Source organism: Daldinia childiae (assembly GCF_008694065.1).
Source record: "Daldinia childiae strain JS-1345 chromosome Unknown Scaffold50, whole genome shotgun sequence".
Taxonomy (NCBI): domain Eukaryota; kingdom Fungi; phylum Ascomycota; class Sordariomycetes; order Xylariales; family Hypoxylaceae; genus Daldinia; species Daldinia childiae.
This window is the reverse complement of record NW_022984691.1, coordinates 1-17,971: the sequence shown is the minus strand read 5'-3', so window position 1 is coordinate 17,971 and position 17,971 is coordinate 1. Positions and strand designations below refer to the sequence as shown.

Genomic DNA, 17,971 nt, shown 5'->3' with positions numbered 1-17,971 from the left:
CCTATGTACATAGAAAATATCTAAGCTTCAATTAATTGAGCTTTATGTACTCACAGACCACTTTTTGGCATGTGCATCATCATCATAAATCACGGGAATACTTCGTACCTTAGTGGGGCCTTCAACCTTATTTTGTGTACGTACCTGCATCAGCCTGTCCTTTTCAGTTTTGAGCCTCAACTCTAAACTTCTAAACTTCCCATCGCGTCTCATCAAATATGCTAACGCTACTTATGCTATCTTTAGGTTCTCATTCAGCTTCTATAGGAATTACTATAATGCTGATGTAGTATTGATGATAAGCTTATTGTTGCTAGGAATCAATATTCCCATAGTCGATTAAAATACGCGAATCCTGTATAACTTTCGCCATGTCTAATCCAGCACCACAAAGTGCTGGAACTGGAGGTGCATCTAGCAATAACTTCACCCCCCAACCGCAGCCGTCAACTACAACTCCAGGTGTTGTTAGCAACCCCACCACATCCTCAGCTTCCACAGCAACTGGGAGTAGCAATCAGAATCTTAACCAAATCGTAAGCCGTAACTTATCTTTTTAATTACGTACCTACCTCCTAGTTATTTTTATTCTTACAACAAACTTTCACTCCTGAATGTCATCATCTTCAAATTTCGTACGCCATCTTCGTCACCATCTTCTGGAAGCAAGCTGTTCCATCACTACAAACACCCATTTTCCAATCTCTTATATTCTTCATTAATCGGTAATTACCAAATTAACACTCGATATCTATTTATCTTGTGCCAGCCTAAGATTAAAACACGCGCGCAAGCATACCGGTCTATTAAATCCGTATCATCATTCAGACCATTTTCTATCTACATTCATAACTCATCATCATGTCTAAACGTCCTGCTCCTCAACTTCCATTCCAGAATGAGGTTCTAAAGAGGCCTAGAGCTTCCGGCGAGCATATCCCCATGAGTCAAACTAGTTTCCAGAATTCTAATACACCAAAACCTCCACAAAGACCCTTCCATGAACTAGTATGCTTGGTTTTGCATTGCCTTTTCCCTTTCACCTTACTTGTACTTTATTTAGTATTAAACAAGGCTAATTACGTCGTTTAGGTTACCGATTACCTCATTAAGAAAGGGTATAACCGTACAGAAGAAATATTCCGCCAGGAGGTGAAGGATATTAACGAGAACGGGAAACCTCGAGATCATAATGATGCAGTGGCCCCAAACAAGTTCCTCCCCGCAGGAAAGTATCTGAGGGCGTTCAAACATTTTGCACGATGGATTGATAACGGAGTCGATCTTTACAAGGTATGTATTATTCCTAGCTAAATACTAGATGACGGTCATCTTACCCGTGGATAGTTTGAGCTGGGGAAGATTCTTTGGCCTCTCTTCATTTATTCCTACCTCCGCTTGGTTAGCCAGGCTTCCTATACTCATGCACAGGAACTTATGGAACAAATCCGGAGCCGGTTTCAAAAAACGCATCATGACGAGTTGAAGAGTCTGTCTACCATAACCCTCTCCGTACACGTCCGGGAGAACGCGTTCGCCAAGGCGTATCTAGAGAACCAGTACGTCATTCCGATTAGCAAGTCTCTAACGGGACATCTATTCCACTTTTTAGAACGAGAGTTGGAACAGTGCGGAGCCATAGTTCTTGATATTATACAGCAACACTGTCGTGTTGATTCTGTGGATCGGGGTCCTATCGAGCCGTTTAGCTTCGAAGCTATTTACCGCCGTGCTCGTCATCAAGAACTTGATGAAGTCGACATCCAAGAGGGTATCCCAGGTGTCTCCAGCCGTAGTGGCCTTTCCAACCGCAACATCCTCGATAATACCGCCGCCCTGAAGCTTGGACCACTCCCGATAGATCCCGATCTTCGGGGCGATGTTGTTGCTGAGCTGGAAGAAGAGGATAGACTTCGTCCACCTCGAGAAGGATTACCTACATTAGTAGAAGAATTCAATGCCATGCATCCTATCAAGAGAGAATCAGGCGATTCTCCACAGCGAACAGATATTCCATACCCTCCATCAAGAGCAAGAGACGTCGTCATGGAAATGCAGAAAGTTCGAGAAAATCGAGATCGGTTCAGAATTGAAGGTCGTACCGGTGGTGTAGGCCCTGGTGTTTCAGTTTGCATGTTTACATTCCACAATCATCTCGGGAGGTAAGAATTACTTTAGCTTGCTAGCTTAGAATTCCGCGTTAACGTCATCTAGCATCTCGTGCATGGACTTCTCGAAAGACCAAGAACTTGTGGCGGTAGGAACTACAGAATCATACATTCGCGTATGGTCTCTTGACGGCAAAGCTTTGAAGTCTCGTCTGGGGCCCGAGAAGGACATGAAAGTTAACAACCGCAAGTTGATCGGCCATTCTGCTCCCGTCTATTCCGTGGCTTTTTCGGATGCTGTAGCCAACTTAGATCGTAATATTTACGAAGGCTCGCCTCAGCCGGAGACAGATACCAAGCTTCTTCTTTCCTCTTCGGCCGATGGCCAAGTACGATTGTGGTCTCTTGAGGTTTGGACCTGCCTTTGCATATACAGGGGTCATGATGGCCCGGTCTTCTCTCTCTCGTGGAGTCCACATGGTCACTACTTCGTGACTGGCGGGTGGGATAAAACCGTCAGAGTTTGGTCGCAAGACCACGCATCGGCACAACGTCTCCTTGTCGGCCACGACACCGCCATTTCGGCCGTGGCATGGCATCCTAATGGCACGTATGTATTCTCAGCTTCTGACGAGACAGACAAATCGATCCGCATGTGGTCTGTGGTCAGTGGCAACTGCGTTCGTATATTTACTGGCCATACTGAATACATATCTGCAATGGAGTGTGCCCCTAACGGCAAGATCCTCGCGTCAGCTGATATCGGTGGTAACATCTTTCTATGGGATATAGATAAGGCTACCCGTATTAAGCGTTGCCGTGGCCATGGACGTGGTGGAATTTGGTCACTCAGTTTTAGTGTTGAGAGTAACGTGCTCATATCCGGTGGACAGGATAATACGGTGCGCGTTTGGGATGTTGAGATGCCGGCCGAAGGCAGTCGTCCCGCAAACCAACAGGACGGGGATAGCACAATTGTTGCGGTAGGTGGACAAGGCGATAACAAACAAAGCGGGCAGACAACGCAACCTGCCAGCGGTGCAGCTGGCGGTACGGGTAAGAGGAAGGGCAAGGACGTCATGATAACACCAGACCAGATTAGCGCGTTTCCGACGAAGAAAACACCTGTCATGAAGGTTCAGTTCACCCGTATGAACCTCGTGCTAGCCGGCGGATGTTACTATCCCGAGACTCAGGATACGACTCGATAAATTCTACGCCTCGTTTGTTACCTTATCGACCCGGAATTATCAACCCTTTCTCAATAGATTATTGCCTATATTTAGGAGCACACGTTTTGATAAGTTGGTTATCTTGTTAACCATATACTGGCACGAAGCATGTCCCTTCGGCACGGCGTTATTAAGTATAACTTAATGCAAACAAAAAAAAAAAGCTGATTATACGAATATGTAGAAACACTGGAAGGGGGATTGAGATGGCTCTCCATGGACTGCATTCTCTAAATAGGAGGATGTTAGGAAGTTAATCGTCGATGGAAGTGTTACAGGAAGCAACTTGATTAATCTGATACCATTCTGCGTGTGAATACGGGCCAAAATTTGGCAGCAGGTAGTAAATGCGAACCCTTTTCATTAAGATTCTAGACCCCGTTGCTTAATGCCAGGCCGTGTTTTCATTATCCTAACTAGTTCACTGTGAACCATATCGAAGCAGTTTATCTCCTGGCTTTGTTTCCGTAGCTCCCGCACACGTTCTGTAAACCGTTCATCTTCTAGCACGCGTTCAACGCCCCCTCTAACCTGCTCAACTGATGGTTTCGCGCAACCAAGGTCGATTCCGATCCCGGACCAGGCTACTCGTCGCGAGTTTTCCGTTTTATCCATTCCTTCGCCCGCGACTACCATGGGGACCCCGTTCGCAATACCATGGTTCACAGCGCCGAATCCCGCGTTATGTATCCATACGTTAGCGTGGGCTAGTGCCGCATCGTACGAAAGGTAGTTAGCAATACGAGCGTTAACCGGAATCTCAATATCGACACCGTAGCTAGATAGGTTGGCATCCTTCCACCCGAGAATGGCAACAACCAGCACGTCCGACCGGTTAGCGAAGGCACGCAGTGTAGGTACGATCAAATCGTAGGGGTTTATCTCTACGGTACCTTGCGCGACGACGATAACCTTCTTTTTTGCGGCGCGACGCGGATCTGAGGGTAGAAGGGTAGAAAGGGCGGTATTAAATGTGAGTTCAGACCACCAAGGGAAGTTAGGGGTTTTATATTACGAGCAGGAGCAGGAGAAGGAGAGGATGGCTGTTCTCCGGATTTGCAACTCGGTGGCGGGCCTTGTACTAGCCCTGCAAACTTGAAGCCAGGAGGCCAATCGCTGCGTGGATATTCAAACCCAGGAACGCCAAGCTGTAGGATAGTATCATGGCACAGATAATTTGCGCCTGAGAGGAATATTTCATCGACGCAGCGATCAGCACCCGCCTCGCGCATCTTAGTGACTAAGAGTGCGGCTAGGTAGCTGGTTTTGCGCTCCCAACTTCTTTCCCAAAGATTTGCGTTACGCACGCGGCCGTCTGGTGACGAGTCAAAGGGGAAGGGATACCCAGCAGGCGGTAAGTCGACACTACGGATCGCAGGTATAGTCACCGATACGCACAATGATCCCAACAGAATTTCTTCCAATTTCAAATCATGGGGAAGTGATGCGCCATAGAACAGCGGTAAAGTACCATAGAAGAACGCCTCGGCTAATAAGATAATCTTGCGCTCCGGATCACGAGTCTGCAATACTCTCAAGGCGTCTACGAAGCAGGACCATTGCGTAGGAAGAGGGTCAAGACACTGCTTGCGCAGATCAACCAGCACGCGGTCAGCCCAGTGCAGTGCTGCGTATTCAGGAAAAGGTGGGTTTTCATAATACGCCTTATCGTCGAGGTCGGCATCTTCTCGTAAAGGCAAAAAAACGGCGCCGGTCGCTTCTATACCTCGACGGTGCGCGGTCGGTCCTAAGAAGAAGGTCTCCCAGCCTAATGCATGAAGGGCTGTAGCTATGCGGATTAGGGGAGAGAGGTGTCCCGTTAAGGAGTGACAGACGATTAGCACAAAGGGGCGGTGTGTTTCGGCTTGAATCGGCTTCAGGTCGGTCATTGCGAGTTTATGTGTTTATGTGTTTTCGCTTGGGTTCGGCTTCGAAATAACTAGAACTAATATGACCTAAGTTTTACACTAATCAAGTAACTCAGATGCTAAAATATTAAAGATTAATACCTAAGGTAAGACTATTAGGCAAGCACCTTCCCATAAAGTACTTTCTTTAGGGTGTGTTGCTGTGCCTTAACCTTGGGTACCTTATTGTGCTGCCTAGAACTTTACCTAGGACCTAGGTACATAAGTGCCCGGATGAATTCCATTACATGTGACTAGGGAGCTGACTAAGCCCCCTTTCCCCCTTTTACTTGAACACGGTGGATAAGAGGTTGCTATACCTTAGGTACCTAAGTTACCTATATAAAGGCATTACCTAGGTAGGTATTTTCTTAGTATCTTTTTAATGGATTGGAACTATCCAATAAAGAACCTATTAAAGAAGTAGTATACCTGTATATAATGCATTGTTTTAGAGGCACTTAGAGGCTGTCTTAATTTTAAAATCTATTAGAAGCGCCAGAAATGTTTTTGCTAACTTGGTATTTCAAACTTTTAATAACGTTGCTACGATTTCTTTCTAAAAGTAGACCCGGGGAGGCGATCAACAAACTTGCGTGAACTACTCATGGTCTGTGGTGATCATCTTATTCATAATAGTCGTATACACTCGATAAATTCTACCCGAGGATCAAAATTCACGAAAGTATCTAAGTGTTTACGTACCTAAAATAACAATGTGCTTTTTATAGGTCTCTTTACATTAAATGCATTGTCCTTAACAATTAACTATTGTTCATATTTAAAACGTAGTCTTCCTTATAGCTATCTTTGTATGCTATAATACCTTTCTCTCTTTCAGTAAATTTTACAATGAACTCGAGTCAAACATACGCCCGTATATACTAACAAGATATACTTATATGATACAAAATAGTCACGGTATCCGTTTATAGCTTCATGTTCTCCGACACTTGGGAATATGACCAGAGAGGGCAGGAATTAAAAATAGTTTCTTGTTCTTGACAACCCCCTCAGCAGCAATTTCTATTTCTATTGTCAAACTTAGGTCTCCGGTTGAAGACTGAAATTTAAGAAACTATAGAGCATGGCGCAATATGAAGGAGCTGAGCTCGAAGTCGACGAAATCATTGCACTATATTTCGATCTGGACGGAGCTTCCTGCCCGTCGGACTTAGATTTCAGTCATGATTCATCTCAAGATTCTAGTAAGTTTGATACAGACGTAGCAGGCTCTACGACTACCGATGATAATGGAGATAGTGGGTATATATCAGAATCATGGCAAAATATGGAACGTATAAACTTTTCCGGCGGCAGTGGTTGCTATGTGTGGCCTGAAAGTTCGTACGTGATGATGGGCTCAGGAGGGCCATCGGTTTGGGAGGTTTATGGGACTCTTGGAATCAGATGGGATAGTTGGTTCAATTTTCAGGGGAATACTAGGTCTGTTGAGAAGGAATACCGCTTTCCTAGCGAATATGCTGGGATTGACTGGCCACAACTGATTCGAGAAGCTTACCAGGTATCATATTAGAATAGTGATGTGTTCCATCGTATATTGGTAATTGTGTAGTGGTTTACTGATCTTACTCTACTATCTAATAGATATCTATAAGCACTATGTCTTAGGTAATCAGTAGATATAAAATAGAAGTGAGCTTTACAAGCGGGACGCCTCTACATCATAATAGGTACATGTGATGTAATTAAATATCTTGGTGGCAATATAATTGTCTTTCAGCAGGATGAAAGTTACCTGTTCTCAGAATCTGATAATGTCACATTACCCCTAATTCTAAAGACCATCTGTCATAATAAAGTCATGTATAAACTAACGAGAAGCAGTCACGACGAATAGCTACCTAGGTAGGGGGCTAAAAATTTAGATTAAGCCACACTTCTAGATGGTCGTGGTATCATCAAATCTCGGGGTAATAGCGACATGTTTGCTGACAGATTACCCTGAGAGTTTGCTTTCTGACAGTCCGGGTGAGGGTAATGGTCACCGACCTTGGCAACAAAACACCGAAATATCTCACTCCATCTGCAGGTCTTTGGCTTGCAGCTTTGCATCCACTCTACCACTTTCACCCCCAACTCGAACCAAGTGAAACATGGTCGACTATCTATTATCTAAAACATGTCTTCGCCCCGGCGCCACTGAATCAGCAAAAGCAATGATAACCACCTACCTAAGGTTCATGTGACAATATATAATAGGTACTCATCGATTGATTGATTTTCTTCGTTCATTTCCGCCAGTTCAAAGTAGAGAACTACCTTAGCTTTCAGCTCGAAAAAACTAAAGGTATTATAATAGTTGCTGCATTGTCATTCTTACGTAAAATACCTACCGTAATGTGAGGCTGGGCTACAAGGTAATAATGATTGCCTATTACAATTACTAATAAATACTGCTAGATAATACATTAGGTTAGTATTTTAAGAGTGTCTTACAATACGTGGTAGGCTGGTTTCTTCCCGTAACTGGCGTCCTTTGTTGTGCTAACGTAAGACTTCGCATACCACCAAATAAGATATATCCGCATCATACATCTCGTGCTAAAGGTGTGAAGAATTGTCGAATGCGTACGACGTGAGCTGACAGCTGAGTCAGGCACATGATAAGCTCTTGAGCACACCGGGTGAACCCCATCGGTAGGTTGTTAGAGTTCCTTGCGGAACAACGAATTTGTTTCCATGCTGTTTAGTTCCACCTCGTGACAATCGGAGTATCATAGAGACGTGTAAGGCTATAAGTACTGAGGCATATATCCCTCAGATAGTCAGCATCGTATGAAGTGCAAAATCAATATCCATAAATTCATCCCAAGAACAATGGCAACCATCACAGGTATCAGTGGTAACCAATATATACCAGGAGCAAAGGAATACGATGAAGTAAAGTATCAGTACGCGACATCAACTTATGGCAAGGAACGCGACCTCAACCCAGGATTAATTGTCCAACCTAAGACGAAGGAGGATATTGTACTAACCCTCAAGTATGCTAAAGAGAAGAAAATCGCGGTAGCCATCAAGACAGGCGGCCACCAATATAGTGGAGCTTCGTCTACGAGCGCTCCAAATATTCAGCTGGACCTAGAGCATTCATTTAGGGGTCCAGAGGATCGAGCTATCTTCGAGAAAGATGGAAAGGCATATGCTCGTACCAGCGTTAGCTGGAGCCTTGGGGAATTCAATGCTTGGGTTACGGAACATAAGCTGTTTGTACCTCATGGGCAATGCACTGAGGTTCATGTCGGCGGACACGCACAAACTGGAGGTAATATCCCCCTTGTTGAAAGTCCATATAGAAGTTGCAGTTTTTAAAAGCATCAGTTACTAATAGGAAATAGGTTACGGTCAACTGGGACGTAGTTTCGGGTTATTCGGGGACCACATACTATCTCTCGAGATCGTAGACACTGACGGAAACTTCAAGGAAATCACCAAATCTACTGACCCAGATCTCTTTTGGGCTTTCTTAGGTGGCAGTCCCGGTAACCTTGGAGTCTTGACTCATTTCACTATCCAGATGCACCGCGACCAAGACTATAACGGCTCTAAGGGTATGAAGGCAATGTACCTCTACGACACCCAAACCTTGAAGCGTCTAGTTGACATCCTTGTTGAGATGTCTGACAATGAAAACTTTCCTCGCAACTACGACTTTTGTATCAGCGTGCTTAGCTCGGCATTTCCTCTACTCGATCTATGCCCAGGAATTGACGAGTGGATGGCACGGAAGCACCCAGAGTACTACGGCAAAAATGGACTGATTGCGTGGCCGCGTACCATTGTCGTGTTTGCGCAGTGGGTGCCGTTCGAGAGTGGTGACGTGTGCGATAATTCATGGTTTGATCGTATTAAGGAGGGCTCCGACTGGATTCTTGGTAACAGCAATGTTCAGGAGAAGCCCATGTCGCAGCTCACTGGTGACTGGATTTTCCGTAACGTGCGCGAGTTTGAACACCCATACGTCAAGCGTACTTACAGTACTCGTTCGCACACGCTTGCTAAAGACGGTTGGGCCGACTGGGTTGTCAACCGTATCGATTCTATCATTCGACCCGAACACAACCGGTGCTGGTTGTCGGCACAGCTACAGTGTTTCGGTGGGAAGAACTCCATGTTCACGCGGAATGCAGGAAACGGTACGGCGTACAGCTGGCGAGACACGAGTATCTTGTGCACAATGGACTGCTTCCACAGCGATGAAACTAAAACGCGAGCTGAAGACTGGCAAAAGGTGAACGATGAGGAGGCCATCGGCCCCAACGGTATCTTTTCAAAAGAGGACCGCCGTGTGCTCTGGGGCTCGTACGGAGAATGGGATTTGGATGCTGTGTGGAACTGTTACTATGAAGATAGGGTAAAGTATGACAAACTTCGTGAGATTAGAAAGAGAGTTGATCCTTATGGGATCTTCACGCCAAATCCCTTTTCCGTCAAGCGAGCAGAATAATTTCTTTCTTTAGTCTTAGGATTGAGCAGCTGATTGGAGGTAACGAGATTTCTAAGTCTATAAGGATGGTGGGTAATATAGCTGTGGCGCGTTCCGTACTACATAGGTAGATACCATGATCTACTATCACACTCCCTATTCATACCTACCTCTATGTTTGACAACTCTTAGTTATATAAGTTTCGAACTCCGAGGTGGGCTGGTATCATTTTTATTTCATGTATATACTAACTTCATATAGTTAAAGCATTAATATAATAGTTAAATTAAAAACAACTTCAGGTATCTAGTACGCCTTTGTATGCTGCCCTGAAATACTCTATACTGTAACTCTGCCATACGTCTAGCTATATAAGTCTAACACCCTTCTAATTCTAGTTTATTCGTCTAAGCCCACCCGATTCTAAATAGTTTATATCCACTCTCATCTCCACGTCCAACGCCACGGCGCTTTTCAACACCCTCCATGTTCAGAATTGCGAGATGTCGATTGTCTGAGGTTTGGGAGTATGATCCATTGAAGGCGGCTTCGACAGAGTCAACCACAGTTTCGAAGCGGCCATTCGGGCGTATAGTCATGAGTAGCCAGAACACACCCTTAGGTGCGAGCAGACGGGTCGCACAGTCTCGAAGCCACACAGCGTGCTCAGGTGCGTATACCACGTCGGTCGCTACGAGCACGTCTGCTGATAAGTCGAGCGGTGCTTCCAAGATAGGGGCGGACCAATTGAGGAAGCATGTCTCTACGCTTACCCGGCTGAGCTTGACATTAGACTGTAGATTCTCAAGAACAGCCGGATGATAGTCTGTTGCTATCAAGGTGGCATCAGATACACCGAAGTGAGGTAGCGCTTTAGCAAGAACAAGACTGACTAGTCCCGTCCCGGCACCAAGCTCGATGATACGCGGAGACGAGCCGAGGGTTTCTTGATTAAGTCCGAGCCGGTCTGGTGACGAACATAACAGGTCAGAGAAAACAATGGATGCACCCCAGCTCTGTAGGCCAACATCGGTGTGATCTGTGGAGGTTTGTGGTGCATCATTGAGTTGCACGTCTATCGAGACCTTTTCACGGATACCAGACTCCTTCAACCCAGGAGAACCCTGATTGGAGAATAACGATAGTTCGAAAGAAAATTCTCGTGTAATTCCGGAATCCTCTTCGTCATCTCCGTCCGCGAGTTTGGTGAACGAGGCAAGGATAAAGGAAGCTTTATCAACCGCCTGCTCGCGCTCGTCTTCATTACTCAGGGGTAGCTCTTCCGCGCTGGCGATTAAAGTAGTCAACCAGCGAATAGCGAAGTTACGCTCGAAGGTGTCTGCACGTAACTCGTCAAGATCATATTCCGAATCTATATCATCCTCGGAGACGTAGCCGGAGTCGATCGGTTGGACTAGTAAATCATCATGAGCCTTCCCATGTTCGAGCTGCGACTTAACTGCCCGTGGTAACGAGACGGGGCAGTACAACTCATAAAGGTTATCTAGAGCCGAGAATATTCGGTCCCTATTGAGTGCAGTCAACGAACGTAAAGGTGGCAGGCTGCTCGTAGGAGACAGCAGATGACCCGCTGGGTTCATTGGAGTCCTCGGTCAGACTCGCGGTCCGTCTCCGGGGTGGATGTCCTAACGAATGAAAAAAGGGAAAAACATGAACATAAGATAACGAGCGACTGGTGAGGGTTTTATGAATTAGGAAAAAAAAAGTGAGATGGATTATTACGTCGGGGCCTAGAACGGGCCCAACGGAGTGGATCTTGAATAAGACCCACTTGCCACACAACTTTTGTTACTATCGTGAAAAGTCTCGGCGATAGCGGTGAATGCGACGAATCCCCTGACTCGCCATTTCCCATGTGCTTCTTCCGTTGGCTACAATTGTTTTTACTTATCTTTACTTAGACAGAGCAAGATATTATAACAGGTAGGTAGGTTTATATATTTGATATTTTATCAATACTTTTTATAGATTAACTAACAACTTCATTAAATTAGGTATACAAGGTACATTCAAATCCATACGTTTCTAAATGCTTTAATCTAGGTATTACCGGTCTTCACGATGGCTGCATCCCAGCATATTCATAGTTATATCGCTCGATACGTCGAGTAAAGACGCATATTTTAGAAAATGAATTACTGCTTAGGTATCTGTCATAGTATGGTAGAATACTTATTGACCCCTATCTCTTCATGTAAGACTGTTCAAAGGTGTTTTATTTCCTATACTCCCATGTGCTATCCGTATCCGATCATTTCCTTTTCAATCAACTTGCAATACTGGGCTCTCTACAGGAATGAAACCTTTCTCTCACACTATTTAACCACCCATCACAGTTATGGTATGGACGTAGCGAAGCTTGCCTTTCTCGACTCGGAACTCGTGGCTGTCTGGAACAGTCGCAAAGTCGATGAAGATGTCAACAGCACCAAGAGTCTCGTCAATGACATAACGACGGTTGCTCAGATTGACTCCTGCAAATTAAGCGTTAGTGATCTATCAAATTCCCTCGTTGTTCTAAATAGATATGACTTACCATTGGGAACACCGACATCACACCTATCGTCGGCGGATCCAGAGCCAGTGTAAGCACCACCCTCAAGACGTGCGCAAGGGTGTCCCCAAGGGACTTGTACGGACTTGTCGTTGAAGAGGTCGGCGTAGGCATCGGCTGCGGCCTGGATCACCTCGCGGCTGTCGCGCTGGTCCTCCGGGATTGGGTCCCACTTCTCCTGGGATGCCCAGTAGAGGGTACCGGTAGCGTTGAAAAGCCAATCGCCCTGATCAGTAACGAGAGAGCTGATATTGGCGATCTTTCCGTCGGCGAAGCGCAGTTGCGTGCCTATGACGTACGGGTGCGCCTTGTCTGTGACAACGATCTCGGTGTAAGTTGCGCATTGGGTGGTGTCGTGGAGACTACGGTTGAAGTCAATATTGAGCGCGTGAGACAGTATTCCAGTCTTGATATCAGCCGTCTTAAATGCTTCCAAGTAGACCACTGTGTCGGCCAGAGGAGCTACCGTGTCGGGAGTTCCCGCAGTCTGTGCTGCAAGGAGACTATCAGTAGCAGCAATGAGGTCTTCGCGGGTGCATTGTGCTACGGCCTGAGCTGCAAGGAGCCCTAGAGCGACGAGAGTGAGTCTCAACATCTTCAATATTGCCTATGGGAACTGGTACCAAGTAGAAGAGGAAGGGAAACTTGAGATAACTGCCATTCTTACATCTGGGGCGAGTCGGGGTAGCTCCTCCTAAATATGAATTATTACATGATGTCAAAACCGGCAAAGAAGATGATACTGTCGTACTCGAAGAGAATAGCCATATGAATTTTGTGTGGGGTTGTTTCGGCAATTCCACAGAGCTGGAAGATCATCATCCGCCCATCAAGTCTAGAAACCAGACGATTAGCACCTAGTAGAAGTCGTTGCCACTTTCGTCACCTCGATTAAGACTCAACTTAAATTTAACGAACCCTATTACTTAATATGTTCCAAGAAGTGCCTGTAGTTTTATGTTCTTCTAACTATGGGGAAAGGATGTATGGAGATAGGCAATGGTAAACGATATACCCGAGAGCCGGGAAAGATCCATCTTCATAATTATTCTATCTTTACCTCAAATGACTTGAGGCGATTAATCTATTCTTAAATAGTATTATAAAGAAAGCTCATATCCTTTTGTACTTCATATCCGTAAATGAAGATTAGGGCAACTTAGGTTTCTTAGACTGTTTTCTAGATATTCGTCACAAGAGTATGTCGTTATCTTCTTCCCTTCCCTTAACTCCTTGAAATGTCTTTGGTTAAAGATTGTTAGAGATTCCTTCTGGGTTAAATTTGTGAAATTTATTTATTTGAAAATTCAAGTGTTGTGCTTGAAAGGACAATGAAAAGGGAGTGGTAAAGGTACCCGGGGGAGAAAACGAATTGGTTTCTATTTCGATGGCTAAAAAAAGGCTACAATTCTATTTTATAATTACCTATATTTGAATATATTTCACATTTGCTAGATTTTAAGTGATGCTATTCAAATTGCATCCGTATAGTATCTAGAAAGCTGATCGTCATTAGCGCACGGAACTCCAGGCGTAAATAGGCCCTATGCCCGCTACGCTGGTCCAAACGCCTCTTCTAGAATACAACGCGTGTCCCACTACTAACAAATGAATTTTTTTTTTTTTTTTTTTTTTTACAATATAGACCACGAAGAAATGGAAAACCAAAAGCCAGAAGTGTACAGGCTGCAGCTGTGCGACCGAGGACTGCATCAGAGAAAGTTAAGCTTACGAATACGAAGGGTATTATGACAAGAAATGAATCATTGAGTAAGAAGCGCAAGGCGGGTATGTCATTCGAAGAGGAACTCGCAGCTCTCAATCGTAACCTAGACGCCATCGTTGGTTCTGATATTTCGAAGACGAGATGATGCTTAGTTACGACATTGTGCGTAATTGGATCGGAAAGTTACTCGAGGTCAATATAATGAACAAGATCGAATTTTCTCAAGTTATTGAGTGCAGTACAAATACCCTGAATTAGGTACTTTTCTGAGATAAACCGAGCCCAAAAAATGGCCAGAATAGTTTCGCATATCACAACACTTAGACATGGCTAAAGCAACGCCAAACAGCGAAGTCAGCGAAGTCAGCGATGCCGAATACGAACAAGAAGTAAACGCAAAAGGCCAATTCTACGAGTTCAAGCATATGCAAGTAGCGTCCCAAGGTGTCATCAATGGCGGCTCTATTCTCGGACATTAAGCACATCTGCTTGGACGATGAGGAGATAGACTCATGCGACGAGATTCGACGGAAGATCAATGCGCATCTGGGAAACCCCGAGAGTAACACAGTCATAATTATGTCGTGATCTGTATGCACAGCTCAATGCGCCCACGGTTAAGTGCATCCAGTCCAAACAACTTAACGACTTCCGTCGTGGCTACGGTGCTAAAACAGGAACTAAGAGCACTGTATTCTATACCGCATATGAGGTATATTTCGAAAAGCTACGTCTTGCACAGGGTAAGCCTAATACGAAGCAGGGCCTGGATATGGAGGATATCTTGGTATGGAGAGGAGGGTTCGATCGTGAGACTGATAATAGGACCGTGTAAGAGTCGTCCGTCTAGAGGACTTTGCAGATTTATACAGGAGGTACTTACTAGATTCTAGGTTCGTTGGATTAGCAAGCTCGAGTCCCTACGTTTACTCTGATCGTTATGGGCGCATTATTTCGACGCCCGTGTACCTATAATGCGACTTGAGAAGGAGTCCTAAATCATGCCAGGTAAAATCCCGATCGCAAGATCATATCTTTCATTCTTCTAAGTCCACCCTTTCTAATATCTAATATATTGCATTAATGTTAAGGACATATCTTGGAGTAGAAACCGTCTGCAGTCACTACACCCCTCTCTCCATATATTACGTATGAAATAAGAAAGAAAAAGGCTCTATATCTTCTCATTTCTAGGTCGCCTTGGGACTTATCATTGTCAAGATCCTATGGTAATACTGGAGTCCCACTCCAGTAAGAGCAGCCGCAATGACCACTCCGATATAGGCTGATGGATTGTAGTAGCTATGGTTCCTTGATAACGCATTCTTTGACTTCTTCCCCTTGACAATAGGATGGTGGGCGTAAGGTATTTTCAAGTTTTTGGTATCAGACTTCTCTTCCAGCCAATCCAGGACAGGGGCACGGGAGACGACTGGCCCATATATGCGGTTTGTGCTGTATACTCCGAAGCTAGTGTAAGGGATGATGTATTTAGTCATGATCTTATCCATTGGGCTGAGCCACGCGTAAGCTCGAGCACGACGCATGGACATGTCATGAACTATTGGCTCATCCTTTTTCCTCCTCCTTGGTAGTCGGCGAATACCGCTTCTAGGCTTTCGTATCCGGTGACCGAGTAGTCTCGAGTAAGCGTCGGAGCTTATTCACGAGGACAACTACATCGGCCAAACCGCTATTATATCCTAATCCGGCGTGAGGCTCTAGTTTCCGAATAGCATCACTTGCGAGGACGATACGATTCCAATACCATTTGTCTACACGACCCTCCTCCAGGTTGATCATACCAAAGTTTCCATCCTGTAGGCCGAAAACGTCGCGCACTCTCATGCCGGGAGCGGTGTACAGATGTCCCCATCTCTGTATGGCCTCCTCCTTATCCTTTTCGGTATATTTGATGCGTTCTGACGTAGGTTTATCAAGCGCTTCATACACGCCGAACCATGCTAGAGAGTTACCAGTGAGAAGCTGAGTTGATACACGTCCTGACGCGCATTCGTGATTGACATTATTTGGTAATGTCGGAGGAATAGGTATACTTCCAAAGACCATCCTGTATGTGGTGACGTAGGGACTCTTAGGGGTTTCCGATATGCTCGGAGCTGCCCTACCCTCCTCCATCGCCTGCATGCATTGGCGAACTCTACTGTGAACGCCGTCTAAACCTATCACAATGGAGCCCCTTTCCACGGTACCATCGGTACACTCGACGACCACTCCATCATCTGACACGTTTACTTTGAAGACGTGCTTCTTGACCTTGATTCGTGCTTTCGCACTGTCAGGCAGGCTTTGATATAAGGCTTCAATGAAGAGCGGGCGATGAGTAACCTTTAATCCGTACCCGTGGCTAGATCACGATAACTATAAGCTTGGTTCCATACTCATTACCTTCCTTGGTTTTGGATTGACGTACTTTTTTTTGATCAACTCTCCGGGGTTCCACGATGTGAATATGGACCCGTCGTCGGCAGACATGGTGACTCCATTGTCGATAGGGTTAAGAACAGGCTCCAATTTATCTTGTAGATCTAATTGGTCAAAATGCGAAATGTCGGCGGCCACAAGCTTAGGAGAGAGCCAAGTTCGGGTGTTAAATTCTCATGTCGTTCAAGTATAACAAAGTCGATATCCGTTTTGGATAATATATGTGCTGCAGTAAGACCCACGAGTCCGGCTCCGACAATTACGATACGAAACGGTTTCTCTACAGTAGCCATCTTTTAACTCGGTTATAGTCTCTTCTCTTCCGGATATAACACAACGGCTTGCGGTTGATTCGAGATGATCCTAGCAGGTCTACGGAGGTGCAGAGGAACACATTAAAAAAACCCAAATTTGTCATTATACCCACCCCCACGTATAACCATTTTTTTTTAAAATTCGATAAGCGAATATATGATATAACTTAATGAAATAAATCGATAAAAATAAACGTGATATAGTAAAATTTATATATATTTTAAATTATTTATATAATTTTTTTTAAAAAATATAATGTTTTTATATTATATTATATTTATTTTATTTATTTTAAAAATAAAATTTATTATTTATAAAATTAATAAATCATTTTAATAAATTAAAATAATACGATAATATAACTTTTTTAATTTGTGCGTTTATTAATTATTTACGTAATATTTATAATTATTTTTTTATTTTTTATAATGTTTTTAATAATTTATTTTTATTAAAATTATTTATTTATTTATTTAATATAATAATAAATTTTTACTTTTAAATTATTAATTAATAAGTCTTTTTTATAAATTAAAATAATATAATCATCACTTTTGTTCTTTTATTTTCACTTCCCCTTATTCTCCCCTTCCATCCCTCCTTCCTCCCCGTCACTTCCTCCATTTTCCGTTCTCTTATTTTTCCTTCTTTTTTCTTCTTTTTCTTTTTTTTCTTCTTTTTCTTTCTTTTATTTCTTTTCTTTCTTTTTCTTTCTTTTCTTCTTTTCTTTCTTTTCTTTCTTTTTTTTTTTTCTTTCTTTTCTTTCTTTCTTTCTTTTCTTTCTTTTTTTCTTTCTTTTCTTCCGTCTTTTAATCACGTGTTTCTTTCCCTCTTTCTTTCTCTCCTTTTTATCCAGTTTTTTTATTCATTTTATCAAAAACTTATTTATATATATCATGGCTATAACTTACCCTATTCATTTAAAGGTTTAATGTAATAAACAATATAGTTTTAATCGGTTTTATTTTGATTTACCCCCTTTACCCTTGGGGTCAGTCCAATAATTTTAGCGTTTTTTTAATGTGTTCCCTCTGCACCTCCGTACAGGTCTTATTCGAAACGTTCTAGAAGTAGACTCTTTTCCAAAAGCTTGCCTATTAAAATATATTTTAACGCGTCGAAGGTGACAAGATCCCTGTCGAACGCACGTATCTCACTTTAGCCGGTGGTCAAGTGGATATGGTGCAAAAGTGGTGAAGGCCAAGTTAGTAA

The 17,971-nt window shown here is 43.9% G+C and overlaps 6 protein-coding genes across 6 annotated transcripts; 2 read left to right on the top strand and 4 right to left on the bottom strand.

Moving 5' to 3' along the window:
- Positions 1-861: 861 nt before the first annotated feature.
- Positions 862-3,319, top strand: GL218_09605 (Transcription initiation factor TFIID subunit 5; the record flags this gene model as incomplete). The annotated part of the gene is made up of 4 exons (XM_033586439.1): positions 862-1,008; positions 1,093-1,293; positions 1,348-2,162; positions 2,215-3,319. 4 exons carry the CDS (start codon positions 862-864, stop codon positions 3,317-3,319), a joined length of 2,268 nt encoding a protein of 755 aa, XP_033434226.1.
- A 384-nt stretch (positions 3,320-3,703) lies between these two features.
- On the bottom strand, positions 3,704-5,229 carry GL218_09604 (4'-demethylrebeccamycin synthase; the record flags this gene model as incomplete). The annotated part of the gene is made up of 2 exons (XM_033586438.1): positions 3,704-4,278; positions 4,356-5,229. The coding sequence occupies 2 exons, from the start codon at positions 5,227-5,229 to the stop codon at positions 3,704-3,706; spliced, it is 1,449 nt and encodes a 482-aa protein (XP_033434227.1).
- Positions 5,230-8,088: 2,859 nt separating this feature from the next.
- Positions 8,089-9,718, top strand: GL218_09603 (uncharacterized protein; the record flags this gene model as incomplete). Its single annotated transcript, XM_033586437.1, has 2 exons — positions 8,089-8,536; positions 8,610-9,718. 2 exons carry the CDS (start codon positions 8,089-8,091, stop codon positions 9,716-9,718), a joined length of 1,557 nt encoding a protein of 518 aa, XP_033434230.1.
- A 387-nt stretch (positions 9,719-10,105) lies between these two features.
- On the bottom strand, positions 10,106-11,299 carry GL218_09602 (Protein-lysine N-methyltransferase EFM2; the record flags this gene model as incomplete). The annotated part of the gene is made up of 1 exon (XM_033586436.1): positions 10,106-11,299. One exon carries the CDS (start codon positions 11,297-11,299, stop codon positions 10,106-10,108), a length of 1,194 nt encoding a protein of 397 aa, XP_033434231.1.
- Positions 11,300-12,038: 739 nt separating this feature from the next.
- Positions 12,039-12,868, bottom strand: GL218_09601 (uncharacterized protein; the record flags this gene model as incomplete). Its single annotated transcript, XM_033586435.1, has 2 exons — positions 12,039-12,193; positions 12,256-12,868. 2 exons carry the CDS (start codon positions 12,866-12,868, stop codon positions 12,039-12,041), a joined length of 768 nt encoding a protein of 255 aa, XP_033434228.1.
- Positions 12,869-15,610: 2,742 nt separating this feature from the next.
- GL218_09600 (uncharacterized protein) lies at positions 15,611-16,495 on the bottom strand (the record flags this gene model as incomplete). The annotated part of the gene is made up of 2 exons (XM_033586434.1): positions 15,611-16,367; positions 16,434-16,495. 2 exons carry the CDS (start codon positions 16,493-16,495, stop codon positions 15,611-15,613), a joined length of 819 nt encoding a protein of 272 aa, XP_033434229.1.
- Positions 16,496-17,971: the final 1,476 nt, after the last annotated feature.